Genomic DNA, 22,633 nt, shown 5'->3' with positions numbered 1-22,633 from the left:
AATGATGAACGCAGATGGCTTGCTCGTCCTTCAAGTCTTAGTTGGCACCGACCCTTTGAGGCTTGGACTAAGATTATCGGCTAACCAAGCGATCGAATTCTGATCTGCGGATTTTGCAAAGCGAAATAGAAATAGAAAATACATTTGATTGGAGTTGGGATGTGTAAAGTATAATCGTAGATTCTGATGATGGCGCAATTCTGATGAACAGAAAGACAAGTCAACATAATAAACCATGACGAAACGGATGGAACCAACAGAAATGGTTATCTCGTTCATATACTGAACCTGATCTCCGGATCATTCCCTCATTCCCTCTGACTCTGACCACATTAACAAGTTAACTAGTCAGAGGTTTATGAGATGAAGTGAATCCTGTAGAGATCGGTTGATGTATGCTCAGACATACGCCTTTATGTACTTTGATCTTGCAGCACATGAGGCACCTTGATCGAGCTGGTCAGTTGTTATAGAACCAAGAAGAAGAACCAGGTTAGAGATGAGTTTGATGTAGGAGGACGGAGGGGATGAGCGGGATCAAATTCTTTCATCCCCTGTCGACGGTCCGGTCGTATCGGAGCTCGCCGAAAGGGACCCATCTAGAAAATACAGGACAACAAGGTCATGACGTTCTCCTTTCTCAATCATAGCACTCCTATCCTAACAAGGCATCGGCTGCTGATGTCTGCGAGACTACCCCCAAGATGCGCCGCCGTTTCGTATACCTCTTGGTTCATAGTGTCCTCGCCGTAGCCACTCAGGCACAGGTCGATCAAAACAATTCGGCTATCCCTACCTGGAGCGATTCGAACGGTTCCAGTTCAACCTCGCCGTCCTCTCACTCGCCGACCGTGTCTCATGTCGCAGACACTGGAATCACTCGCCTCGATCTCTGGCACGACTTCAGAAGACTTACCGATTCCTGCAGCTCAGAGGATGCTGCCACACAGATAGATCAGAATACTGCGACAGATACGGTTGATCCCTCCGTGAAGACCTCGACGACTATTGCTACGGAAGTGACGGAAACCGCTGAACCGTTCATCAGTTTTGAAGACTGGAAGAAGATCAAACAAGCTGAGGATGAAGAGCGGGAATATGAAGAGGAGGCAGACATGGCTGTCAGCTCTGTTACTTCGGAATCATCGTCGACTGCAGAGGCAGCCCATCCTCCCACCGATGTAATCCCAGGTCAAAACACGTCGCACGACTCTTCCAGATCTTCCGAACCACCTATGGTGTCTTCATCAAAGTCCAAAGGCAAGAACGACCAAAATACATCATCATCCAGCCAAAGTCAATCTCAACAACCATCTGCTTCCCCTCCACCTGCACCACACCATAATCGCTACAACTACGCTTCACCTGATTGTTCAGCCCGTATACATTCCTCCTCTCCTCAAACACAGCACGCTTCTTCGCTCTTGCATAAATCAAGGGATAGGTATATGCTTACACCATGCAAAGCGAAGGAACATTGGGTAGTAGTTGAGCTGTGTGACGAGATCAGGATAGAAGCTGTCGAAGTCGCTATATGGGAGTTTTTCAGTGGAGTAGTCAGAGAAGTGAGAGTCAGTGTAGGTGGTGAGGATGATGAGGAGTTTGAAGATGACCCTGCAGATGATGTCACGGGAAGAAGTGTAAAGTGGAAAGAAGTTGGTTCCTTCGTGGGCAAGAATGTAAGGGGAGTACAGGTAAGTTATTTCAGGCCATTTTTGCAGGTGAAGCTCGCTAAGTCAGCATCGGATTGAACAGACATTCACTCTCTCTCAACCCACATCCTTTCATCGATTTATCCGCCTTGACTTTCCCACGTTCTATGGCACGGAGTACTACTGTCCCGTCTCCCAACTGAAAGTTTACGGTATGAATCAAATGGAAGCGTTCAAGTGGGAACAGAAACGACTCAGTGCCGCCTCAAAGGGGAAGAATGAAGCGAAGGAGAAGGAAGCTGAGGAGAGAAGGGCCAAAGAAAGGGAGGAGAAGGAAAAGAAGGAAAGGGACGAGAAAGAGAAACAACAGGAGAGGGAGAAAGAATTGGATGCGCTGGAGAAGCTGTTACACGAACAAGCAGGAAGAGTTGTACCCGATATTCTGTCGGAAACAGCTGTCCTGTCGAAGTTGGAAGAAACATCGGTGACTAAATCTCAATCAACGCAAAACCCTTCAACTAGCTCTGCTCAGACAGTGTCCTCAGGCATCAATACTACTATAACAACAAACACATCGGATGGGGTCACTTCAGAGGCAAAGCTTCCAGCTAACACTTCCGACACTCCCCTCACCACTCAAACCGCTTCCCCGCCTCCATCAGTATCATCATCTTCCTCTTCCCCTTCATCTACCTATACTCGGAGCTCACCACCTCGATCGGATTCTTCCGAATCCATCTACGCTTTCATCATTCGACGCTTGAACGATTTAGAGGGAAACTCCACTTTGGTGGCGCGTTATATCGAAGAGCAAGCCAAGGTCATGCGACATATGCTTACTCGAGTGGAGAAGGGCTGGGATGACTGGAAGGGTGAATGGGAAGGGGAGGATAGAGGCAGATGGGAGCAAGAGGTGAGCTGCATCGGGGGCGATCGAATCTGTTGTCAGCTGACTTTGCAGTAGCGTATGAGACAGGAAGACAGGCTGGGCAAAGTCATTTCTCAGCTTGAGCAACAAAGGTCGGCATTTGAGGACGAACGAAAAACCCTCCAATCACAGATGCGTGGCTTAGCCGAAGAGGTAGGTGCTTCATTGAAAATGCAAATGCTAGGCTGGATGCTGATGGAAGTACAGCTTGGCTATGAACGACGTCGAGGTCTAGCGCAATTATTTGTCATGTTCATCATCATCATCCTGGGAGTAATCAGTCGAAGCTCGACAATCAATGCCGTACTCAAACCGTTACTCGCCGAAGCCAAGCGACGACGAAGCATCTATGGTCGGAAGAGCTTCTCCGGTCCCCTGACGGGATTACGAATCGACATGGGTGCAGGTAGACCCCCAGCCGTGATAGGAGAAGGTCGACCCAAGAGTCAATCAGATATCAATGATATTCAACAGGATGTTGACTCACCGACGTCACCCACTCCTACACCTACTTCAGGTAAGATCCGCTTGCTGGGTAAGAACAATTCGATCTCGAAAAGACCTGGTACGCCCAATTCCAGCTCCAGTGCTGTCCGTCACAGGAGATTCCCACCTGGAGTCATAACGAGTTTTCGATCTGTATCTGCTACTGAATCACATCAGTTATCTTCTACTTCACCTGTACATTCAGGATCAGGTGGTTATTCCAATTCTAGCTTTTCGAATTTGACAAGTCCGAAGCCTAGAGGATCATTATCTTCTGTGGTTAAACAAAACGGAAATAATCATGGACCTTCAAGGAAATTAGCTAGGAGCTCACATTTACATATGATTGATTCGGATCGTCGTAAAGTCAAATCACCAACATCTTCTGGTCCTGGTCGGTCACGGGTTCAATCGCCAATCAGTATGGATGACGAGGGGAATTTCGAAACTCCAAAGAAAGGCAGATCAAGTCAGGTATTTCATAATGGAATCATACTTTCTTCTTCACCTCCACCAAATGAAGTATCACCTTTCACTGTCAACCCATCGTCGAAGATGCCAGATCAACCGTCCGTTCGAGTTAGTACAGACGATGGACCGAGTGACTGGGGGACGGACGTAGAGACTGAAGGGAGTGTTTCGGAAGTTGAATATGAGATCGAAGATACAAACAAGATAAAAGGAAATACATCTTCTGATACGGTCAGAACGACAGATGATGAAGAAATGGTCAGGGAATTGTCGGACATTTGGAACCCACCGTTAAACCACACACAGAAGACGGATTAAAATAGAATGCTCATTGTAAAACATACCTTGCACGATTATACCATTCCTGTTAGGTGATATTGCAGTATATCTGTACAGTACAGTACATTGACCAAAATGTTGTAATTGATGCATATTCATAAATATGATAACTTATCATAAAACCCAAGAAACTCTTTCTCTTTGGTATTGTCCATAATACTATTTTATACATAAAGAAGAAAAAAATCTATAATCTATAAATTTCACCTACGTCATCTGCGCCATTGACTTTCATAGCTATATACCTATATAGAGCCGTACCAAGAGCAGCGAATAGGAAAGTTACGTCGAAGAGTCTACCGAAAACTCGGAAATCTGGTAATGTGGATAATAAAGAATGGTCCGTTTGAGCTGGGTCAAGGTAAGTTGATAAGTTGGCTTCTTCGAGAGGTGCAGGTGGGAGGGAAGTACGAAGTTGAACGAGGAGGGATATAACGTATGTTGCCTATTCATAACCATCCATACTATGAGCCATCTCCACTCTCGAAAGGATTAAGGCAAAGCACTGCGTACTTACGAATAATTGACCTAAACTCAATAGCAAGAAACCCGCTCCAACGGTCTTACTGGTCAATCTCAACACTTTGTTTAGACTCCTCATGACTTGTGCCAAACTAGACAAGATCAATACTCCCGTTAAGATAATTGAGATTGATCTACTCCATGATGGAACGTCGATATCGATTGATCCAGCTGGTAATTTCGATATAGCCAATGCTAGTAGGAAAGATATCCAGTCTCCATTGGTATTGCCTTTTCCTTCTTGTGGGGTATCGGAGGACGCCTGGGAGCTTGTCAATGGTGCGAAAAACAGGGAGGGGAGACACTACGATGGAATAGTGGTATAAGCTATACGTATAACGTGAGAAGACCAAGTACCGAACGCCGTAACATACCATGATTAGTCGAGCCGCACAATAGGTGGCAAATACATATCCGAAGAGATTGTACAGCTGTCCTCGGAATGTTTGACCGAAATCTTGATGTTTCTAAAACGGATACGACACGGCGTGTTAGCCATTGTGATGAGGTATGTGTGCGGGGTTTGACTAGCTCACCTTTCTCAGTTTCATAGCTTTGAGTGATTTCGATACTTGATGTTCCATCGTTTTCAATCCACTTAGTTCAGCTTGCAACGAGATAGCCTCTATCGACCATAATCTGTGTTAGCTGGACCACCCGTCGTGATTCATCGTGAAAAAAACATATGATCACTCACCTTGGTTCTGACTTCCAAACATCCTTCCCATCCACCCTCCTCTGGCGGGCGTACTGGTACCACTCGTCGCTTCGACACGAGCAATCTCTTCTCTCTTCGTCACCAAGTCATGTCGTACACGATACAGTGATCGTTCAGCTTGTAAGATATCGTTATCCGTCAGAGAGCGACTATAAAACGAATTGGTCAGATGTCAGTTATTTGCAGAGTTCTACAGCTTCAGTCTCTCCTTTATAGTCAACTCACCTTCCAGCTCCTATAGCATGTTCAAAGAAGTTCCAAGCCGATCTGACCGCTCCAAAACCCGATAAACTACCTAATACCAGTACACCCAATACCACCACCCTTCCTAAGCTAGGAGCGAGCCATCCACCTTGTTCCCACCCCTCTGGACCTGATGTGGACCACTGCACGATAGCTTCATCGATTGTCGAGGCGGTAGACGATGGATCATCCACTTCGAGGACTGGTGTAGGCGGGACAGGGGCAGGGGTGATGGGTATAGCCGTGATGTAAGGTGGGATTCTGGTGAAGAGGAATATGTATAAGGTAAATGGGATAAGGGATATTAGGAGACGTGAAGTGAAGGATAGGGATGTCGAACGTGAGGGTTTAGTAGAGGCGGATGAAGATTCTGAAAGGTAGATGGATCAGCTTATACTGTCGTACGGAGTATAAAGAATGGAGGATACTCACCTCTAGATCTATAAGTCAATAAGAGACACTGGACTAAAGGAACGACCAGTAAGATGATGGCCAAGATGACATGTAATGATATCGAGAAATTCACTCTTCTCGATCTAATCTCACAAACCCATTCATCAGTTCCGACAAAAGTATCTCTTTTGAGACATACATCACTTTGTACTTACCTAGAATGAAGTATTCCAACCGCATGGAATATGACCAAAGTCAAAAGATTACATCCCTCGGCAAAACAAACCCCAAACAACATCCTAGAAAATCTATGTAAACCCCTCGTAGCTTTCTTGGTAGCCTTCGTACCCTGTTGCAAGGACGAAATTGACGTCGTATTCTTGCTTCCATGAGTAAGTTGAAGCACCTTTTTCGACACGCCCGATCCAGCTTCCTTGAGTTTCAGACCTAACTGTTGTAACTCTATATTATCTTCTCTTGGTATCGAGGGTAATATCGAAGTAGATGGACCAGGGGATGAAGGTCCAGAAGGGTTGATATACGGTTCTGCCCTAGGAAAATAATCTTTCCCACCACCAGGCAAGGACGAGTCTTTATGAATTGGAGAACCTGGATAAGAAGAGGTAGGAGTCATAGATCCCAGTAAGGCTTCGTCCTCTGTATCTAAATCTGATTCGGCTATACTGCCCCTTCGCACACTACCGTCCGCTCGACTTTCTCTCCTACTTTCATTCGTAGCACTGGTCGATGGTAGGAGTACCTCGGGTTGAGAGATATTTCGAAGACGAGGGTTGACGGCTGCGAGGAGGAATCGTCGCGATAGGAAGAAGTAGATTACACGGAGGACGACGAGGACGAGGGTGTCGAGGAGGATGGGCGATGTCGTGGATGTGGATGAGGTGAGTGCGGAGTTGATTGGGATGGGGACAGGAGTCGGGATGGGTTCACCTTCCATCTTGGACTTTCAGGTGAGATGAGATGAGACTGTTTTAGATGTTGGTCTGGTGAGACATTTTCTTCTGACTGTTGGAGTGAGAATAGAGAAAGACGGCAGGAATGGTGAGAAATGGGTATAGGATGATTTCGCAGTCATCATCTATGTTGATCTTCTGGCTGGACGCGTTCAGTCCACCTGGGGTCCAAGTTCGGTTCCCGCCGGGAAATGCCAAAGGGAACACACGGACAGGGTGACAACCTCAATTTTGGACTACTTAGTACAACAGGAAGGGTATATGAACCCATGCATGGTATAAGGATCATATTATCGCCAACATGTCATCTACACTTCTCTATCAACCCACACCTAATTTGACAGAAATGCACGTCTCTAGCGAAATCAAACCAAGTTCAGCTCATCGCGCATTTCGTAACAACTACAAACAACAACTCACCTTCTTCTGATCTGTATGTCCTTTAGGAACAGCTCTCAACCATTGACCCACAGGACCTGTCGCAGTCGCAGTCGCCCGGGGAGCTTTACAAGTTCTACTTCCTGCTCCCGTACTTCCCCCATTCATCACTTGATATAGCGTGTTTCCATCTATCACTGTGAACGCTGAGGTATAACCACCTGGACCTTGGGTCGGAGCATACGACAGTACGGTAGAGGATCCGCCCGGAAGGGTGGTCGTGATTGTGACTAGGTGACTCCTGGTCAGAGTGGATTGGAGACTGGAAGTCGCGGGAGAGGTCTCAATAGCGTTGATGTTAGGTATAGTCGAAGATGATCCGAGGGGCGAAGCCGTATCGGTAATGATTGAATCGGATGGTGATGATCCTTCAGTCTGTATTGTCGAGGTCATGCTGAAGGAGGTTATATAAGATGCAGAGGTAGTCGATTGAACCGATGCGCTATCCTCTTCTCCTATACTTTCTGGTTCGCCAGATGACCTTGAAGATTCAACAACTGAACCACTTGATGTCGTCGAAGCGACCTCATTGGCATTCACACCTTCCACACTGATTTCAGCAGAAGGTATCATATGTTGAACGATCGGTAGACCAGGCGTCACTCCCCTCGTTCCGGTAGGTATACTGACCATCTGTCCACTACTAGTAGCAGCCGATGAACCAGTCCTACTGGCGGTACCAGTCGACGATGAAATATCGACTCGTATCGCAGCAGCACCATCCACACCCGTAGCGACAGTAGCGACCACATCCAGCGTCCCACTGGTCAATACTTGAGTGGGACTAGGTCGAATAGGGAAAGTGGTGATCCAAGATGTAGCGATATTGGAACAACTTGCAGTGGAGCTGAGATACTTTGGATCAGGTTCGAGTTCTCCAATGAAATTTGAGTTGTTGGGACAAAATTCGACGGTGTAACCTGCTAACGAAGTTGCGGGGCAGGTATGAAGGGCCGTATCGGATTTTTCGTCGTATGCGTACTACCCGACCAATACGCTCAGTCCAAGGCAGGTACCAAACCACTCTGACAAAAGCGATACTCACGGCATAAGAGAATTCACAATTATCTTTAAACATATCGTAATAGTCCATTCCGCAAGATTCACACAACATACTATCATTACCGTATGCACCTATATGTGTCTTATCGTCAGTGTTGACTTTGCGGGTAAGCTGTTTCAGAGTGTACTATAGATTCACCAGTACAGCAAGCTCTGTTCCCGTACAATTCATCTCCGAATCCAGCATTACACGGTGCCATACATCCTAGATTAATTCCATTCTTGTCTAAACCTGTCCTGAGCAGGGGTGGACAATATTTGTTGACATTTCCTTCACATACTGGAGAGAGACAATTTTGGTCGGAAGGGTATATATTTAGTGGGAGGTTGTATCCTTCGCACGCAGTGTTCATCAGCTTGTCACCCACATATTTATGGTATGTCAAGGGACAGGTGTTCTTGTATTAAATTGAGTAGTCATGCTGACTCACCATCTACTAAACTTATATCGTAGTTGTCCTCTTTATCAAATGAAAGTGTGAATTCGGCTAAGCCATGTGATTCATCGCCATCAGTTGTATGTCACAGCTCGACAAAGTGTGTGGATACTTACCAAGAGTTGCGGGAGGATCGTTCGTAGTCAGACTAATGACAATTCCTCATAAGCCTTTCATCTCATTTGTACCATAGGAGATCAATAGGACATACCATGCAGCATCAATGGCGGTACCGTTCCCACAACTGCCCGTCAGACAAACGAACAACCCGCTCTCGTCGATCGTACATCCTGTTCTTGCCCATATCCTCCCGGCTGTCCAATTACCAGGAACTTGGAAAGTCGTACCTTGCTTTGGCTGCAATCGCCATCCTGTAATCTGGTTCGGTATAGTAGTTTCGTTACCTGTATGTAAACCTGGCCAGATTGTTGTCTTACATGAATTTTTGACTGTTATTTCTCTTGTGATGGATGATTGGTTCGTACTTGCGAGAGTTGGTATTGATGTTAGACCGATCAAGGTCAGTATATAATGAGAGAGAGCCTTCATTGCGATGAGTATGTTCTTAGTTCAAGTCAACTTTCTGGGCTACTTGTCAACACCTTTCGGTAAAGATAGCCGCAAATTGAGTTATAGGATGCGACCCGCGATGATCCTTCTGTCTTTCTGTATGAAGATTGATTATTCTACTATCTTATATTGTCCTTGTCGACGTGTAAACGCAGATTCGCTGCCCCATCAAAGCTCAAAGAGTGAGTGTTGTCTTTGTCTTGCTCGATGGAGATTGTTTGGTGAAAGTCATGCAGATCATCTAAATCGAAACGTACCATGACAAAGGCTCATCAGTCCTTTGTGCCTTTCCCTTAATTCATCTCCCCATTCCTTCCTTTCTATATAAGGAGCTGTAAAGGATCCTCAATATGTCTCGAAGAGGTGAGGTGATTGTCCATATTGCAGATCAAGCCATCGAGCCAGAAGGCTGACCATGGGATGTAACCAAGGGGACGTTCGTTCCCAGTATGGGGTATGAATGCATCGGCGCTTTCATGAAATCACTGTAACATGTGGACATAGTGAGCGAGACCCAAAACACCGTTCGATAGTCAATATACTCCGACTATGATGACTCTGCTTGATTAACCGAGCATTCTTATCCCTTGTTTTGCAGATATACTAGGTCAAAGCGCTAGTGACATGACACCCTCTTGTTTTCCTCAAAGGCTTCGCAGCGATTTTAGACCTGATTAGGGCGTAAAAGTAGGTTTGGTCCATGTGACTGGTAAATGGCATAAAGTGTAATCGAAGAGTACTTCTATCTGTATGTCACTGTTCGCATAGAGATGAGATAGAGATGAGGATGGATAGTGAGAGAACCAATGCATCAGGATTCAGAGAACAGGTAAGAGGCACTGCAAGAGTCTGCTAGGAACGTGGTATAAAATTGACCCTCCGCGTGGCTGTGTTTCAGGAAGTTGAGTATGACGTTGCACCTGACGCACGGACTGTTCGGACATGACCTGAAACGCTGGCATGGAAGAGAATGTACACGTTCCGTCTTTCAAACGGACCATCATCCGAATCTACCTGTGCCATCAATATCATCCGTACAGTACAGAGATGGTATATGCTCTATATAAATCATCTAGTTCACATTCAAGGTAATGTGCCAGGTGATCTTTCCAGGATGCCAAGCCACGCGATTGACTTTGTCCTTTTTACCTTTCCTTTTCTGTTAAAGCGGCAAAATCCACCTGGAAGGACGACGACAACGTTGATCGGTTTCGTTGTCACCATGTTGTTATTCATCCCGCTGAAAGGGACCGTGCAAACTACCTACCTCTCTTACCCTTCTCCTTTCATAGAGTATTCATCTTCCCTATGTACCATTCATACCCATATATTTTTAGTCCATTTCGTCGTTTTCATTCTTACCTTACTTACTGGACAATATCGGTCATCGTCCCACCACTGGCATCACCACTTTAGCTTGTCTCACCATTTCATTCTGAATCAGATCACATAACGTATTGACATATTATTGTATATCCATGTTCCATCCTCATACCTTCTAGAAAGGTTGTTCTGTCTTTTCACTCTCCTTCCCTTTTTATAATCATAGCGACAACGACGCTTTGTATTTTCAACATCTTTCACACGCTACGACCATCACCATCAACATCACCGTCACCATCAAAATCATCATAACGACTTTTGTCCACCTGACCGAAGATACTTTGTACTTCATACATCACCTCGACTACGCTGCATTGTCCATACCCAATATCCCAACCCTAATCCATAATCGATCATCGATCATCCAACCACCCACCCACCCACCTTTCACGTGTTCTCTTTCGGCCATCGGATATATACATAAAACATACATCATCATTGATCATCATCAAATCCAACATCAGGAGTGACATTTCTTCACTTCATTCTTTTATCACAGCCCCGTCACTGAAGACACATAAATCATACGATATCATATCATACCATTTCACTCATTGTTTGATTTCGATTTTCACTTTTCGACATCTGTACGGTTCCTTCAACTTCGACTCAAAATCACTTGACGACGCCCGGATCGGATTGCAAGATATCCTTTGTCCTTCCTTTTCGACCATACCTGTTCCTTTTGGACCGATAGAGTATCACTTGACTTGCATATCTTATCCATTTCAGCGTACTTCAAACATAATAATACCACGTCTTCGAAAGATAGAATTAGGATCGAACGATCATGGCAGACGCGACGAAGTATGGGAATGCGATAGAGTTCGATGTCGATCTGCATTCTATATATGCTGCTTACCTGTAAGTCATCTTGACTTCTCCCCTGCATTTCAGAAGACAAGCTGACAGATGGTTGTAGAGGCTTGTTCGAGTCTTCCAACACCGACTGGTGGGATAAATCATGGGGAGGATATTTCACGACGTTCAATGATTTCTTGGGGTTCGGCTGGGAAGTCATGGGTGAGCTCGAGCTTCTTCTCCACTTCCTTTATCAAGTGATGGAAAGCTGACAGGGGTTGACTGCGCAGTGGTGGTGGACAGTGGAACGGGAAAACCTCATATAGCTGTAAGGAGGGAACAGATTGCTTTGTTTGCAAAGATGATCAGGACTAGGTGAGCACGATCTCGCGTTTTGATGGTCCCCATCCAACTGCCTGATGAGACATTGACACGTTATCATAGGTTCGGGGAATCGTTACCCAAAGATCCACCTACGACCCTCCCTCTCGATCCCGTACCGACTCGTAACCTATCCCTCCGACGCCTAATCACCATCCGAGACTTGACATCCTATCGCAAATTGGCTCAAACCCTTCCAGCCGCCGAACTATCCTACCTCCGTACCCGTGTCAGATCAGGTGAAGTCGGGGTAGCAGAACAGCTCTTCTACGCTGGAGGCAGTAGTGGGGAAAGAGATACTGGTGGAGTAGGAGTAAGGGATAATGGCGTAGGATACACTTTCGCTTGTGTCAAAACTACTTGGTGGGAAAAAGGTGGTCTCCCATATGGGCTGGTCCCTGGAGTAGGAAGGACACAATGTGGGAAAAGCGCTCAGAGTGGAAAAGGTCTGATATTGGAGATTGGAGTGGCTACTTTGAGATGTGCGAACTTGCGAGCGGTGGTGAGTCAGCATATCTTCTTCATGGTAAACCTCTAATTGACAGTCTTGTTACAGAACGTCTGGCCTCCAATACCAGATGAGAATTACCGAAAGTCCCACTATGTAGTGGAAGAATGGGTCGATAAGGTGAGCAGTTGTTTTTGCATCTAAGTAGGTCGCTGATGTCTTCGCAGAGAGCCAATGTCAATCCACCGAACTACCCTCGAGCGTATGCCTTTGGGAACAGTAGATTCGTGGCTGAGAAGGATGTGGAGAAGATTTTGGAGTGAGTTTCGGATTGTGAACCCTTCTTCATTGACAGCTGACAGTTACGATCAGTGCAAATGTTGGGGCTCTTGCCTCACAAGAAGCAGACAGTCACCCCAATACCCTTGTTCTTCTGACTCTTGGCGATCCACCGCCCCTTCCATTACCTGCTTCTTCTACCCTACCCTCCAATATCCTTCACCTCGATGTTTTCGCGTTAGAACTCAACTTGTTAAGGCGAGCTCAAAGCCAGGGACTACCCGGAATACCTGATCGACATCATCCCCTCACCTCGCTTGGCGCTCTTCTGCAAACCCTTCAGATTCCTATAGCGCCCTTCGCTCCACTTGGTAACGCAGGCAACGAAGCTTACTATACCTTACTGGCATTCCAGAAACTCATGATGGGAGAAACGAGATTACCTGAAATGCTCTTCCGACAACCTGAACCATACATGAATGGAATGCCTTATCCCTCTTATTCCTCTTTCCCGAGTTCTGGAAGTATGCAATTCGCACCACCTTATTCCCCGCTGCCTATGCCGATCATGCCAGCTGCCGGACGAAGTAGACGAGATTCCAGTACCAGTGGGAGACAATCGGAATTTGCTCCGCCGTCGTTCCCTTCTTCACCTACTGGATCATACAGTAGACGAGCGAGCGATCAACCTCGACCTCGACCTGCTTCTATGGGAGATGCACTTGCTGGTACTGGTATGGCTAGTGCTCCCGGTACGCCTGGTCGCCCTAGCCGTCGAGAATCTGAATCTGGAACTGGATCTGCGTCGAACACAGTCAGAGCGGAAAGGAAGTCTATGGCTAGATCTCAGACTGTCTTCTGGGACGAGTCGAGTTATGCGCAATCTCCACCACCTGATAATCGACAAAGGGAAGGTAACACTTCCTCTTTCAAAGAACCTATCCGACCTAATATGACTGGGGTTTCATCTGGATCAGAAGGACCGAGAGGAAGAAGTACAAACCAAAATAATAGTAATGGACAATTACCTCCATCGGCATTACGTAGTGGTATTACACCTTCTGGAAGTTCACGATCGATATCATGGGAAGGAACGACCAGTGGAAGTAACACCAATGGGAATGGGTCTAGAGCATCGAGCGTTCACGGATTACCTATTTCGAACAGTAATGGAAACTCTCGTCAAAGTGGATTGAGAGTTTCGGGAAGCTCTTCGACCAATTTGGCTAAATCTGGTGGTGGAGCGAAGGGCGGATCGGAGGGGACGGGAAGTTCGACGAAACTCAGTACGGATTCAAGTGGTGAGAACAAATCGCGTCAACAACCACCACAACCTACCAGAAAAGGATCAAAACCTCCTCCTGGTGGTGGACTATCAGAGGATGATACGTCGAATAATCATAAGAAAGCAAAAGAGAAAGAGAAAGGAAGTGGTGGAGGTGGAAATGGGAAAAGTAAGATGAAATCCGAGAAGAGCGTAAAGGATTTAGCTGGAGCATTGGCTAGGTTTTGGGTCGGTTGAACGCTCCATCAGATCTCATGAAAGAGTGAAGTGGACAACGTCAGATCATGTGGAGACTGGATGTTTGGTCTTTTGTGAAATTGGGAAGAGTAGAAATCGAATAGAGAAGAAAATGAGAGGACGTGGAGTTATTGTCAATGAAGAGTTGTCGATCATTTCGCTTCACTCGGAAATTCACTATCATCTCACCGTCATATTCTATGGACTGTTTCTTTCTGTGCTTATCGTCACATAGCAAGTATATTGGACAATCTCGATAAACATCTCAACATCTCGTGCTCCTAGGATCCTCTCAAAGTGTCATATTATTATAATCTCTTTGTGTATGTGCATGTATTTTTTGGTGTTTTGTAAAAGTGCATAATACGTTGTGAGAGTTTTTGATCAGGCAAACGCTTGTATATATTTGAGGGAGCCGTCAACGATCTTTGTATATATATTGATAGATGGTTATAAACAATGATTTAACGTGCAGTGTACAATACTGAACAAGACAAATGTCAAGCTGAGATAGCATATGTTGTTATGCCAACATGATATCTCACTCATACACAGTCTTCGCAAGATGTATGATCGACTATGACCATTCTATAAAGACCAATCATGAACATCTTTCTCTTCAACCTCTACAATTGCCTCATCATCATCAAAGTCCCATACTTCCCTCCCATCAGCAAATACCTTCCAATCTCTTTCTTCCCATCCACCAGGTCCGACATTATGTAAACCCACTTCGTAATTCCTCCATCTCCACATCTCACATCTCTCTGACCACGTCCAAATCAATTTGACTTTTTCTTTTTCTTTCTCCTTATCTTTCAGATCTACAGCTTTAGAAGCTGACGATTCGAGTGCTTTGAACGCTTTTGCAATATCATCCATCCCCAGTGGTCTCTTTTCATTTCCCTTTCTCTCTTCTTCGGGAGCTAATTTCGGTCCTGGAACAATAGCAGCTTCTGCCTCGTGCTTCTCATCCTTCCTTACATTTTTGGGATCTGCTTTGCCATCAACGGGAATGGCAATAATAACTTTCTCATCGTTATTGTCCCCCAAGGCAACTGCATCAACAGCAGCAGGAACAATTACCTCTCCGTCGATAAGCTTGACATTACTGAGGGGTGTACCTGGAACTGGAGTTTCATCTTTCTTGTCTTTTCCTTCCGACTTGTGTTTATCATCATCAACCTTTGTGTCCTTCTTACCAACATCCTTATCATCGTTATCTTTGTGTTTTGCATTTTCCTTCTCTTTAACCAACTTCTCTTTCTTCTCTCGCTCCTTCCTCTCCCTGTACTCCTTCTCCCTCTGAGCTTTCACCATCTCACCGAATACCCTATCATGTCCAGAGGTAACAAGCACTTCAAACTTGCCGGCTTTTTCCTCGGGCTTGAAGTTGATATGCATATCTGTCCTTAGTAGGAAATAGTTATGGGATAAGAGGAGATATCCCCCGGCTGGATGGGACCAGTGTCTTGAGGGTTTCTACAAATCCCCCCTCCAGTATCAGCTCAACCAGGCATTACCTCAGAAAATATGGCATGGCATGGTACTCACCTCCACATTGTATACACATTGAACACCAATAGTAGCTAAGATCTCTTCGACACCTTCTTTGGTCCATTCAACCTCTTCTTCTCGTTCACCCTTCTCGACAGAAGTATCGCTACTGTCAGACTTGTGTTTGATCTCAGTAGTTGGTTGATCATTCTTTGCTTCAGATCCGACTTCGGCGTCTTCCAAATCTACCTTATTCTCATTTTTGTCTTTCGTTTCATCCTCTTGGATCGATCTTTGGATATTTGATAGATGGACTTTGGCAGATTCTTTGGTCCAGTCAAATTTCGACCAAAACTCATCTACTGCAATCTACCATTCGACACACAGCAAGTCAGTCAGCACAATTGATTGATGGTTGATGGTCTTCATCGACCAAAAAATCGTTGTCCTTCTCCTACTTACCTCATGATTATAAGCTTCTACCAAGACATTCCACAACTCCAACAAAATACCCTCTGCAGTCCTTGGTAATTCCCTAACTTTATTTGATTCTCGTTGCTTTTCCAATTCCCTTTTCAGATCCCTTTGCCATTCACCGGTAAGACGCTTGAGAGCCTCTCTCTCTGAACGCTCTTTCCACTGTTCAGTCAACCATCCATCTTTTGTCACATCCACGTAGATCACCTCATTGCCTACCGCCTTTGCATATGCGTGATATGCACCCCTGGGATCACTAGGGATAGGGGGATAAAGTTTGAGAGGATTTAGATCAAGCTTGGTTCGGATGGGTCTGAATGGTGCAGGAGGTAAAAGCCGAATTGGTTCCAATGGCTTTTCACTCTCTTCTGAAGCTTCAGGCTCCGGCTCCGGTGTTAGATCTTTGATCTGGGTAGACGTGACTTTGTTGTTGTCGGGAGTATCTTTTTTCGCATCAGCTGGTTGTGGATCTTTGCCCTTTTCAGCTCTACCTTTATCTTTGACGACTGCCTTGTCGTCTGCTTCAGGCGTGTCAACACCACCATCACCGTCACCGTCACCGGGAGCAGGAGTTGCAGGTTCAGGAACCATCGATCTTGGAGTAGCTGGCGTGGCAGGTCCGCCCCGTTCTTTCTTTTTCTGCTCTTCATCTATGTTCACCTTCTCCTTTGCTTCTTCGGGGGGCTTATCGATCTCCTTGTTGTCTTTGGCATCTTTCTCCTTCTTGTTTTCGGTCTTCTTGTCCTTTTCTTTGTCAGTAGGCTTGGGCTTTGGGGGCGGAGCTGGATGAACAGCTAATGCCAGAGGAGGAGGGACAAAGTATCTGTGTAAGGACATCGTGCTAGTATTGTGTTAGTCAAGTGTCATAACGAATATCATGATCGAAAGGTGCAATTTCATTGAAACATGAAGACTATCAAGATGTGTTACTGTATAGCCATGACACTTACAATGCTTATTTAGATATGCTCTATGCTGCTGTGATCGGATGACAAGATCTGGTGTCGAACTTTCAGCTGTTTACTTATTGTTTTCACTTTAATCGTTGATATGCTGCGTTGGCTTTATATTGCTCGATAGTTGACTAGTTCATAGACATAATTGACTCGATTTGACTAAATATATCTTGACCAGCCCGTGATTACGTCTTACATTTCGGACTGAGGTATGGAAGGAGGGTCAGGACGTGTCAAAGGATCATGAAGGGATGAAAGGATCGGAGGGGATCAATGGAGGGACACATGTATATATGTATGTTGTAGGGTTTTGGAACGTCAGTCTTCGGCCACTTGTTGATATGGCCAGTCTGACTTATGCCGTCAGCCAGAATACGAATTTGGAATGTACACTTGGCATGTTTATTGCATGTCTGTGACACGCCCAACCGCGCAGTTCTCTTGCTCCTGAGTGTGAGGATCAACCAAATTGGAAAGTACGAGTTGTGATTGTTACATGACATGAACATACTACGACTATGAGTTTCGTCCTGATCTGATCTATAATATCTATCTTGTTTACAGTCAAGAGTAAAAATTCAAAAAATTTACAACAAAGGTACTAGTGATACTCGACATATCTACAGAGAACATGAGGTGACGACTTAAAATCAAGGGATATATCGAGTCCCATTTATCCTGCACGCACTGCTGAATGCGGTAAGTGGAAACAATCAAATAATGGTTTGAGGACCTGGTTCCGCTATGACCCTCATCCACATCCTCTAGGTTTTGTTGACCTGTCGGATTGGCTTGACTATTGCTGGTGCTATTGACTATGACCATTCCTAGATTTACGGTCTATCCATAAAAACCTATTACCATCTGTCCTTTTGAACACCTAAGTATATTCCCAACGACCGGTCCCATAATCAATTGCCTTTCTTCCCCTGTTCTTCTTCCATCTTCATCTTCTCAGCCTCTTTCTCCCATCTGGTCAATTCATCCCTGATAGCCTCCAATCTCTTCTCAGGGGTGGGGTGCGTAGCTCTAGTCCACAATTTAAACATTGATCCAGTCCATGAATTATCCTTCTTTGATTTATCAATATGTTGAATCTCATGTAAGTCCGCTACTGATGTCGAGAAATATGATAGAGCTTGATGAGGATCATATCCTGCCAAAGCGAGGATCCTGATGCATCAAAGAATTAGCACCAAGCATCACGAGGTATATCCACCTTTTTAATGTTTATGTATCTGTATCTGCGTGGCTCACCTCAATCCAGCTAAATCAGCTTCGTACTCGTGTATATACTGAAATCCAATTTCACCGTATTTATCAGCTAACTCTTCTGTGCTCGTTCTTCCGACATTTGCTAATGCGTCGTTAACTGTCGGTCCAAGGAACCATCTACGAGCAACGAATCAGAAATCAGCATCAAGTCGAGATCTGTCAAATTTGACTGACTCACGTAAAAGGCCATATGAACGCTCTTACCAGATCCATACTCAAACCCAAGACACTCGGCCAAAGGACCTGCTGCTGAGACAATGTCTCGAGATGATGACTCAACAGTAAATGACCCATCTCATGAGCCAAAACACAAGCTAATTGTAAAGTCTGTTCTTCGGTCGGTTGAGGTGGAGTTCGGTCTGAGGGAGCAGCTTTAGGCGATGAGAACAAAGAAGAGAAGAATCCTCGATTTGACGTATTGGATATGGGTTGTTGAAGGTCCACTTGCGATTGTATTTGCGACTGAGTCGAAGTGTTTGATTTCGGACGTAAGATCATATCTAACAGACCGGTGAACACCACAATCCCACCTGCTCTCTTCCCTCCGAATCCATAGGAAAAAGCATTCTCCTCGTTCTTCTCCATCAACATGAGATTATACGGCGGTCCAATCTCCAGATGTTCCTGACCCGAATTAGACTTCTCACCGGGTAAGACGGAATGTAATCTTGATGATACTCTAGGTCGGGGTTTTATCGGATGATAGGCAGGTGGTGGGATAGCAATGATTGGTTTTAGGTCTCCCTGATTTGCCTGTTGAAGTTGTAATTGACTCCTCAAGACTACTTTCTGATCTTCAGTCAGAGTATGACAATCTACCAAAATGGCGTTTTCCAATTTACTGAGTGTACTCTGTACCCAATTCCATCTCCAGTCGTTTGGCGGTATTATAGGTGGTGCCGGAGATTCAGCAGTGGTTAATAGGTTGATCACTGATTTATACCAATTCGAACCGGATAGACTATTCGATATTGTATCTTCTTCTTCCGGAGTCAAAAGGATCAACCTCCATCTACCTGTTAATGGAACTCTTTCTAATCCAGCTAGGTATACACTTATAAGTACCAAGAATGGTAATCCGAACACTATCCCGATGAACCATCTTGAAATCCTATACCAATGTTTGAATACCTTCAACCCTAACCAGTACCTCCGCAATTGTTCCACTTCACCTTGTTGGCTTGGGGTCAACTCTTCCCACGACACTTTAGATGCAGGGTGTAAAGGCGGTATGAAGAAATTCCCTTTTCTTATCCAATTGATCACCTTCCTCTCGTCTCTGGCACATTCACGCATATGTTTAGGCGACATCGAAGTCATGTTTGACGACGAGGATGACCGATGTCTACCCCCCCTACCAAGTCTTGAATAAGGGAAAGGAACAGGATAAGCGATTTGACCTTTCTTGCCAATCATCCCACCACCAAGTGCCTCATCGTAATCGGAATCCAAAAAATCTTCAGCATCCTCTTTAGATAAAGAAATCCATTTCTCATCTTCACACCACATTTTCCAAAATTCTGTGGCCTCTTCGCTGACGTTAGGTTCGACGACATCTTTTTCTAGCCATTTACCTGCGTGTGCCATTTTGAATGCTGCGAGTGTACCTATGGGGAAGAAGGAGATGATTATGCGTGAGAATGCTGTGGCGGCTGTCAAGATCGATGTGCCCTACAAGATAGCGGAGTGTCAGTTATGGATCATATCACCAAGATGCAAGAGATGGATCAGCAACTGACCTTGAGAATGGCTATTGAGGCAGGCAAGAGAGGTATCGCATCTCTTCTGTGGGTAGCATGGAAGTATCTGCGATGTGCTTGTAAGCTCGTAAGAGTTGAGGAATGTGACGTGGAATGTCGAAGGTTATTACTGAAGATTCCACTTGGGGTTACCTGAGAAGCGTGGTGGTCATACTCGATGGCTCGTCCTTTGCCTTTGACATCTGATTGTAAGTGATATGGCCGAGGAGTGTATGGCTGTCTTGAGGACGAAGCTGAGGGGGAGGATGAAAATGAAGATGTGAATGAGGCTGTGGGAACGTTAAGGTATGTTGGAAGATACACGGAGCTGGATTGCCGAGAAATTCTCGTTCGTCTGACTATGAACATTCTGGTAGTTTCATTGAAGAGAGTCTGACTATCAGTTGAGGGATCTTGCTATTCGTCTCAAGCCATCAAGATATGCCAAGGTGTCAAGGTGTGGTATGGGAAGAGTTGAAGATAGCATGAAATAGCACGAGATTAGTTGTAGTTGTAGCATCCCATCCCAAAATAGCGCTTACGACGGATTATGCGGTGAGTCGGCAACAACCATAACACAAAGGCACGGGTCATTCCAGCATTACAAACTAATCTCCGAGTCATTACGACCATCTTTTGTAATGGGAATACAAATCAATCGTAACAACCTGCATGCATGGTGCCCCAAATGAGCAACAACGTCATACATACAACACATGCAGGAAATACAGTAGAATAGAAAGATCCACAGTCGAACGGGTACCAGCAAAGTGGAAATGAAAAGAGACGATAAGTCCACCATTCCAATCTCATCAGCATATATAGCAACTTTTATCAGAGAAACTTCCAAGATGGCTTCGAAACAACACGCCCACTTGCTATCCCTAGTGAGAAGTATGATCCCACCTCTCTCACCTAAATTACACAAAGGTCAAGCTGGTATGTCTGTCTCCTCAGTTTCCCTTTCGGATGACCGGACAGAGCTGATACAATAATAGGTAGGATCGGTGTACTGGGTGGATCTGGAGAGTGAGCATCATCTTCCCTTTCTCTTCCATGGTGTCAGAGCCTGGGCTAAATGGGTTGATTTATGTAGCTACTCCGGAGCACCTTACTTCTCTTCCATGGGAGCTATGCGATTCGGAGCTGATCTGGCGCATGTGATCTGCGAGCCTGGTGCTGGAGCTGTCATCAAGACATAGTGAGATTTTTGCTTTCCTACGATAACGAGAGAGACTAATCGCGAAGCTCACCGTATTCTTCTGATGTGACATAGTTCCCCTGATCTCATCGTACATGGTGTCCTGGACGAATCGAAATCAATGGATCAGATTAAAGAGGAATTGAAAGGTATATTGGCTAGACTGGTGGGTTGGATCTATCTGATCACTCTATCATCTGTCTTCAGATCTCAATACTTTTGGATAACATGAATGCTGATGGGATGTGTGCTTGACAATATAGCACGTTCTCATCGTCGGGCCAGGTTTAGGCCGCTCAGAGCACATGCAGAACTGTGCCAAAGTAGCTTTCGAAATTGCCAAAGAGAATGATCAGATGGGTGTGGTAGTTGATGCAGATGGATTATGGCTGGTTCAGGTGAATCATCTATAATTATGTTCTTGTGATGACGCTTCGTAATTTCCTGCTTCACACTTTGTTCCTGTTATGTTTTCACAGCACCACTATCATGCCTTCTATTGATATTGAGAAAAACTGACGATCGTTGTGTGGCAGAACGAACCTCAGGTGGTCATGGATTGGCCAGGTGTACCTCGTATCGTCTTAACTCCCAACATCATGGAATTCAAGCGACTATGCGAGAAATTGGTCAGTCCAGCTATGATTTTGGGTATATTACTTCAATAAGCTGATAGAAGTGTTCGGATAGCAAATCGACCCCAATTCCTCGCCCGAAACCTTATGTCCCAAGCTCGCCTCTGCCCTTGGTAACGTGACAATCATCCAAAAAGGCTCTACCGACATAATTTCTAATGGACTCAAGATCCCTCCGTCTCTCAAGGCAGAAGGAAGCAGCGCACAAGGGAAAGATGATATCTTGGAGAGCGATACCGAAGGTGGTTTGAAAAGAGTTGGAGGTCAAGGTGATATCTTATCGGGAAGTACTGGTGTACTAATGGCCTGGGGAAGTGAATGGGTCAAAGGATCTTACAAGTGAGTATAAGGCTTCTATACCTGATAGCTAGAAAGCTAGAACGTATGACTGATACGTGTGAGTTGTGGTAGACACGTCGGTCATCCTCCTCCTTCAGATAAGGGAATCGCAGAGAACATCCCTCTTCTCGCTGCGTATGGTGCATCAACTTTCAACAGAACGGTATCAAAGAGAGGATTCGAAAAGAAAGGCAGAAGTATGGTCACTGGAGATCTGGTTGATCTGGTTGGGCCAGTATATGAGGAGTTGTTCGGGAAACCTGGCGAAGAGGAGGGTAAAGGAAAGCTTTAGAAGAGCAATATATTGATAGACAGGCTTGAAAGCAGAAAAGGCGGACAGGATGTTATTGGATGAATGTCAATGGATGAATGCATGTAGCTATAGATACATTGATAAGGCGATCCAGGATTGATATCAGGTCCCGTTCTCAAAAGACGGTCAAACTTTTCTCGGTCCAATTTTGCGTGTG

General features: G+C 45.2%; 7 protein-coding genes across 7 annotated transcripts; 3 read left to right on the top strand and 4 right to left on the bottom strand.

Moving 5' to 3' along the window:
• Positions 1-704: 704 nt before the first annotated feature.
• L199_005487 (uncharacterized protein) lies at positions 705-3,855 on the top strand (the record flags this gene model as incomplete). Its single annotated transcript, XM_064891198.1, has 4 exons — positions 705-1,694; positions 1,756-2,565; positions 2,617-2,733; positions 2,788-3,855. 4 exons carry the CDS (start codon positions 705-707, stop codon positions 3,853-3,855), a joined length of 2,985 nt encoding a protein of 994 aa, XP_064747270.1.
• A 208-nt stretch (positions 3,856-4,063) lies between these two features.
• On the bottom strand, positions 4,064-6,707 carry L199_005486 (uncharacterized protein; the record flags this gene model as incomplete). The annotated part of the gene is made up of 8 exons (XM_064891197.1): positions 4,064-4,321; positions 4,394-4,702; positions 4,773-4,865; positions 4,935-5,023; positions 5,096-5,265; positions 5,342-5,729; positions 5,792-5,895; positions 5,968-6,707. 8 exons carry the CDS (start codon positions 6,705-6,707, stop codon positions 4,064-4,066), a joined length of 2,151 nt encoding a protein of 716 aa, XP_064747269.1.
• A 418-nt stretch (positions 6,708-7,125) lies between these two features.
• L199_005485 (uncharacterized protein) lies at positions 7,126-9,209 on the bottom strand (the record flags this gene model as incomplete). The annotated part of the gene is made up of 6 exons (XM_064891196.1): positions 7,126-8,142; positions 8,207-8,295; positions 8,363-8,557; positions 8,655-8,711; positions 8,777-8,808; positions 8,872-9,209. The coding sequence occupies 6 exons, from the start codon at positions 9,207-9,209 to the stop codon at positions 7,126-7,128; spliced, it is 1,728 nt and encodes a 575-aa protein (XP_064747268.1).
• A 2,194-nt stretch (positions 9,210-11,403) lies between these two features.
• On the top strand, positions 11,404-14,044 carry L199_005484 (uncharacterized protein; the record flags this gene model as incomplete). The annotated part of the gene is made up of 7 exons (XM_064891195.1): positions 11,404-11,477; positions 11,536-11,636; positions 11,705-11,789; positions 11,859-12,297; positions 12,352-12,423; positions 12,471-12,562; positions 12,616-14,044. 7 exons carry the CDS (start codon positions 11,404-11,406, stop codon positions 14,042-14,044), a joined length of 2,292 nt encoding a protein of 763 aa, XP_064747267.1.
• Positions 14,045-14,632: 588 nt separating this feature from the next.
• L199_005483 (uncharacterized protein) lies at positions 14,633-16,855 on the bottom strand (the record flags this gene model as incomplete). The annotated part of the gene is made up of 3 exons (XM_064891194.1): positions 14,633-15,526; positions 15,599-15,910; positions 16,004-16,855. The coding sequence occupies 3 exons, from the start codon at positions 16,853-16,855 to the stop codon at positions 14,633-14,635; spliced, it is 2,058 nt and encodes a 685-aa protein (XP_064747266.1).
• Positions 16,856-17,885: 1,030 nt separating this feature from the next.
• Positions 17,886-20,357, bottom strand: L199_005482 (uncharacterized protein; the record flags this gene model as incomplete). Its single annotated transcript, XM_064891193.1, has 4 exons — positions 17,886-18,147; positions 18,232-18,366; positions 18,428-19,920; positions 19,989-20,357. The coding sequence occupies 4 exons, from the start codon at positions 20,355-20,357 to the stop codon at positions 17,886-17,888; spliced, it is 2,259 nt and encodes a 752-aa protein (XP_064747265.1).
• Positions 20,358-20,839: 482 nt separating this feature from the next.
• Positions 20,840-22,455, top strand: L199_005481 (ATP-dependent (S)-NAD(P)H-hydrate dehydratase; the record flags this gene model as incomplete). Its single annotated transcript, XM_064891192.1, has 8 exons — positions 20,840-20,927; positions 20,987-21,017; positions 21,085-21,189; positions 21,265-21,355; positions 21,453-21,587; positions 21,726-21,818; positions 21,880-22,163; positions 22,236-22,455. 8 exons carry the CDS (start codon positions 20,840-20,842, stop codon positions 22,453-22,455), a joined length of 1,047 nt encoding a protein of 348 aa, XP_064747264.1.
• Between the last annotated feature and the right edge of the window lie 178 nt (positions 22,456-22,633).

This window comes from Kwoniella botswanensis, chromosome 1 (genome assembly GCF_036426115.1).
Source record: "Kwoniella botswanensis chromosome 1, complete sequence".
Classification (NCBI taxonomy): domain Eukaryota; kingdom Fungi; phylum Basidiomycota; class Tremellomycetes; order Tremellales; family Cryptococcaceae; genus Kwoniella; species Kwoniella botswanensis.
This window is presented reverse-complemented; position numbering and strand designations above follow the sequence as displayed.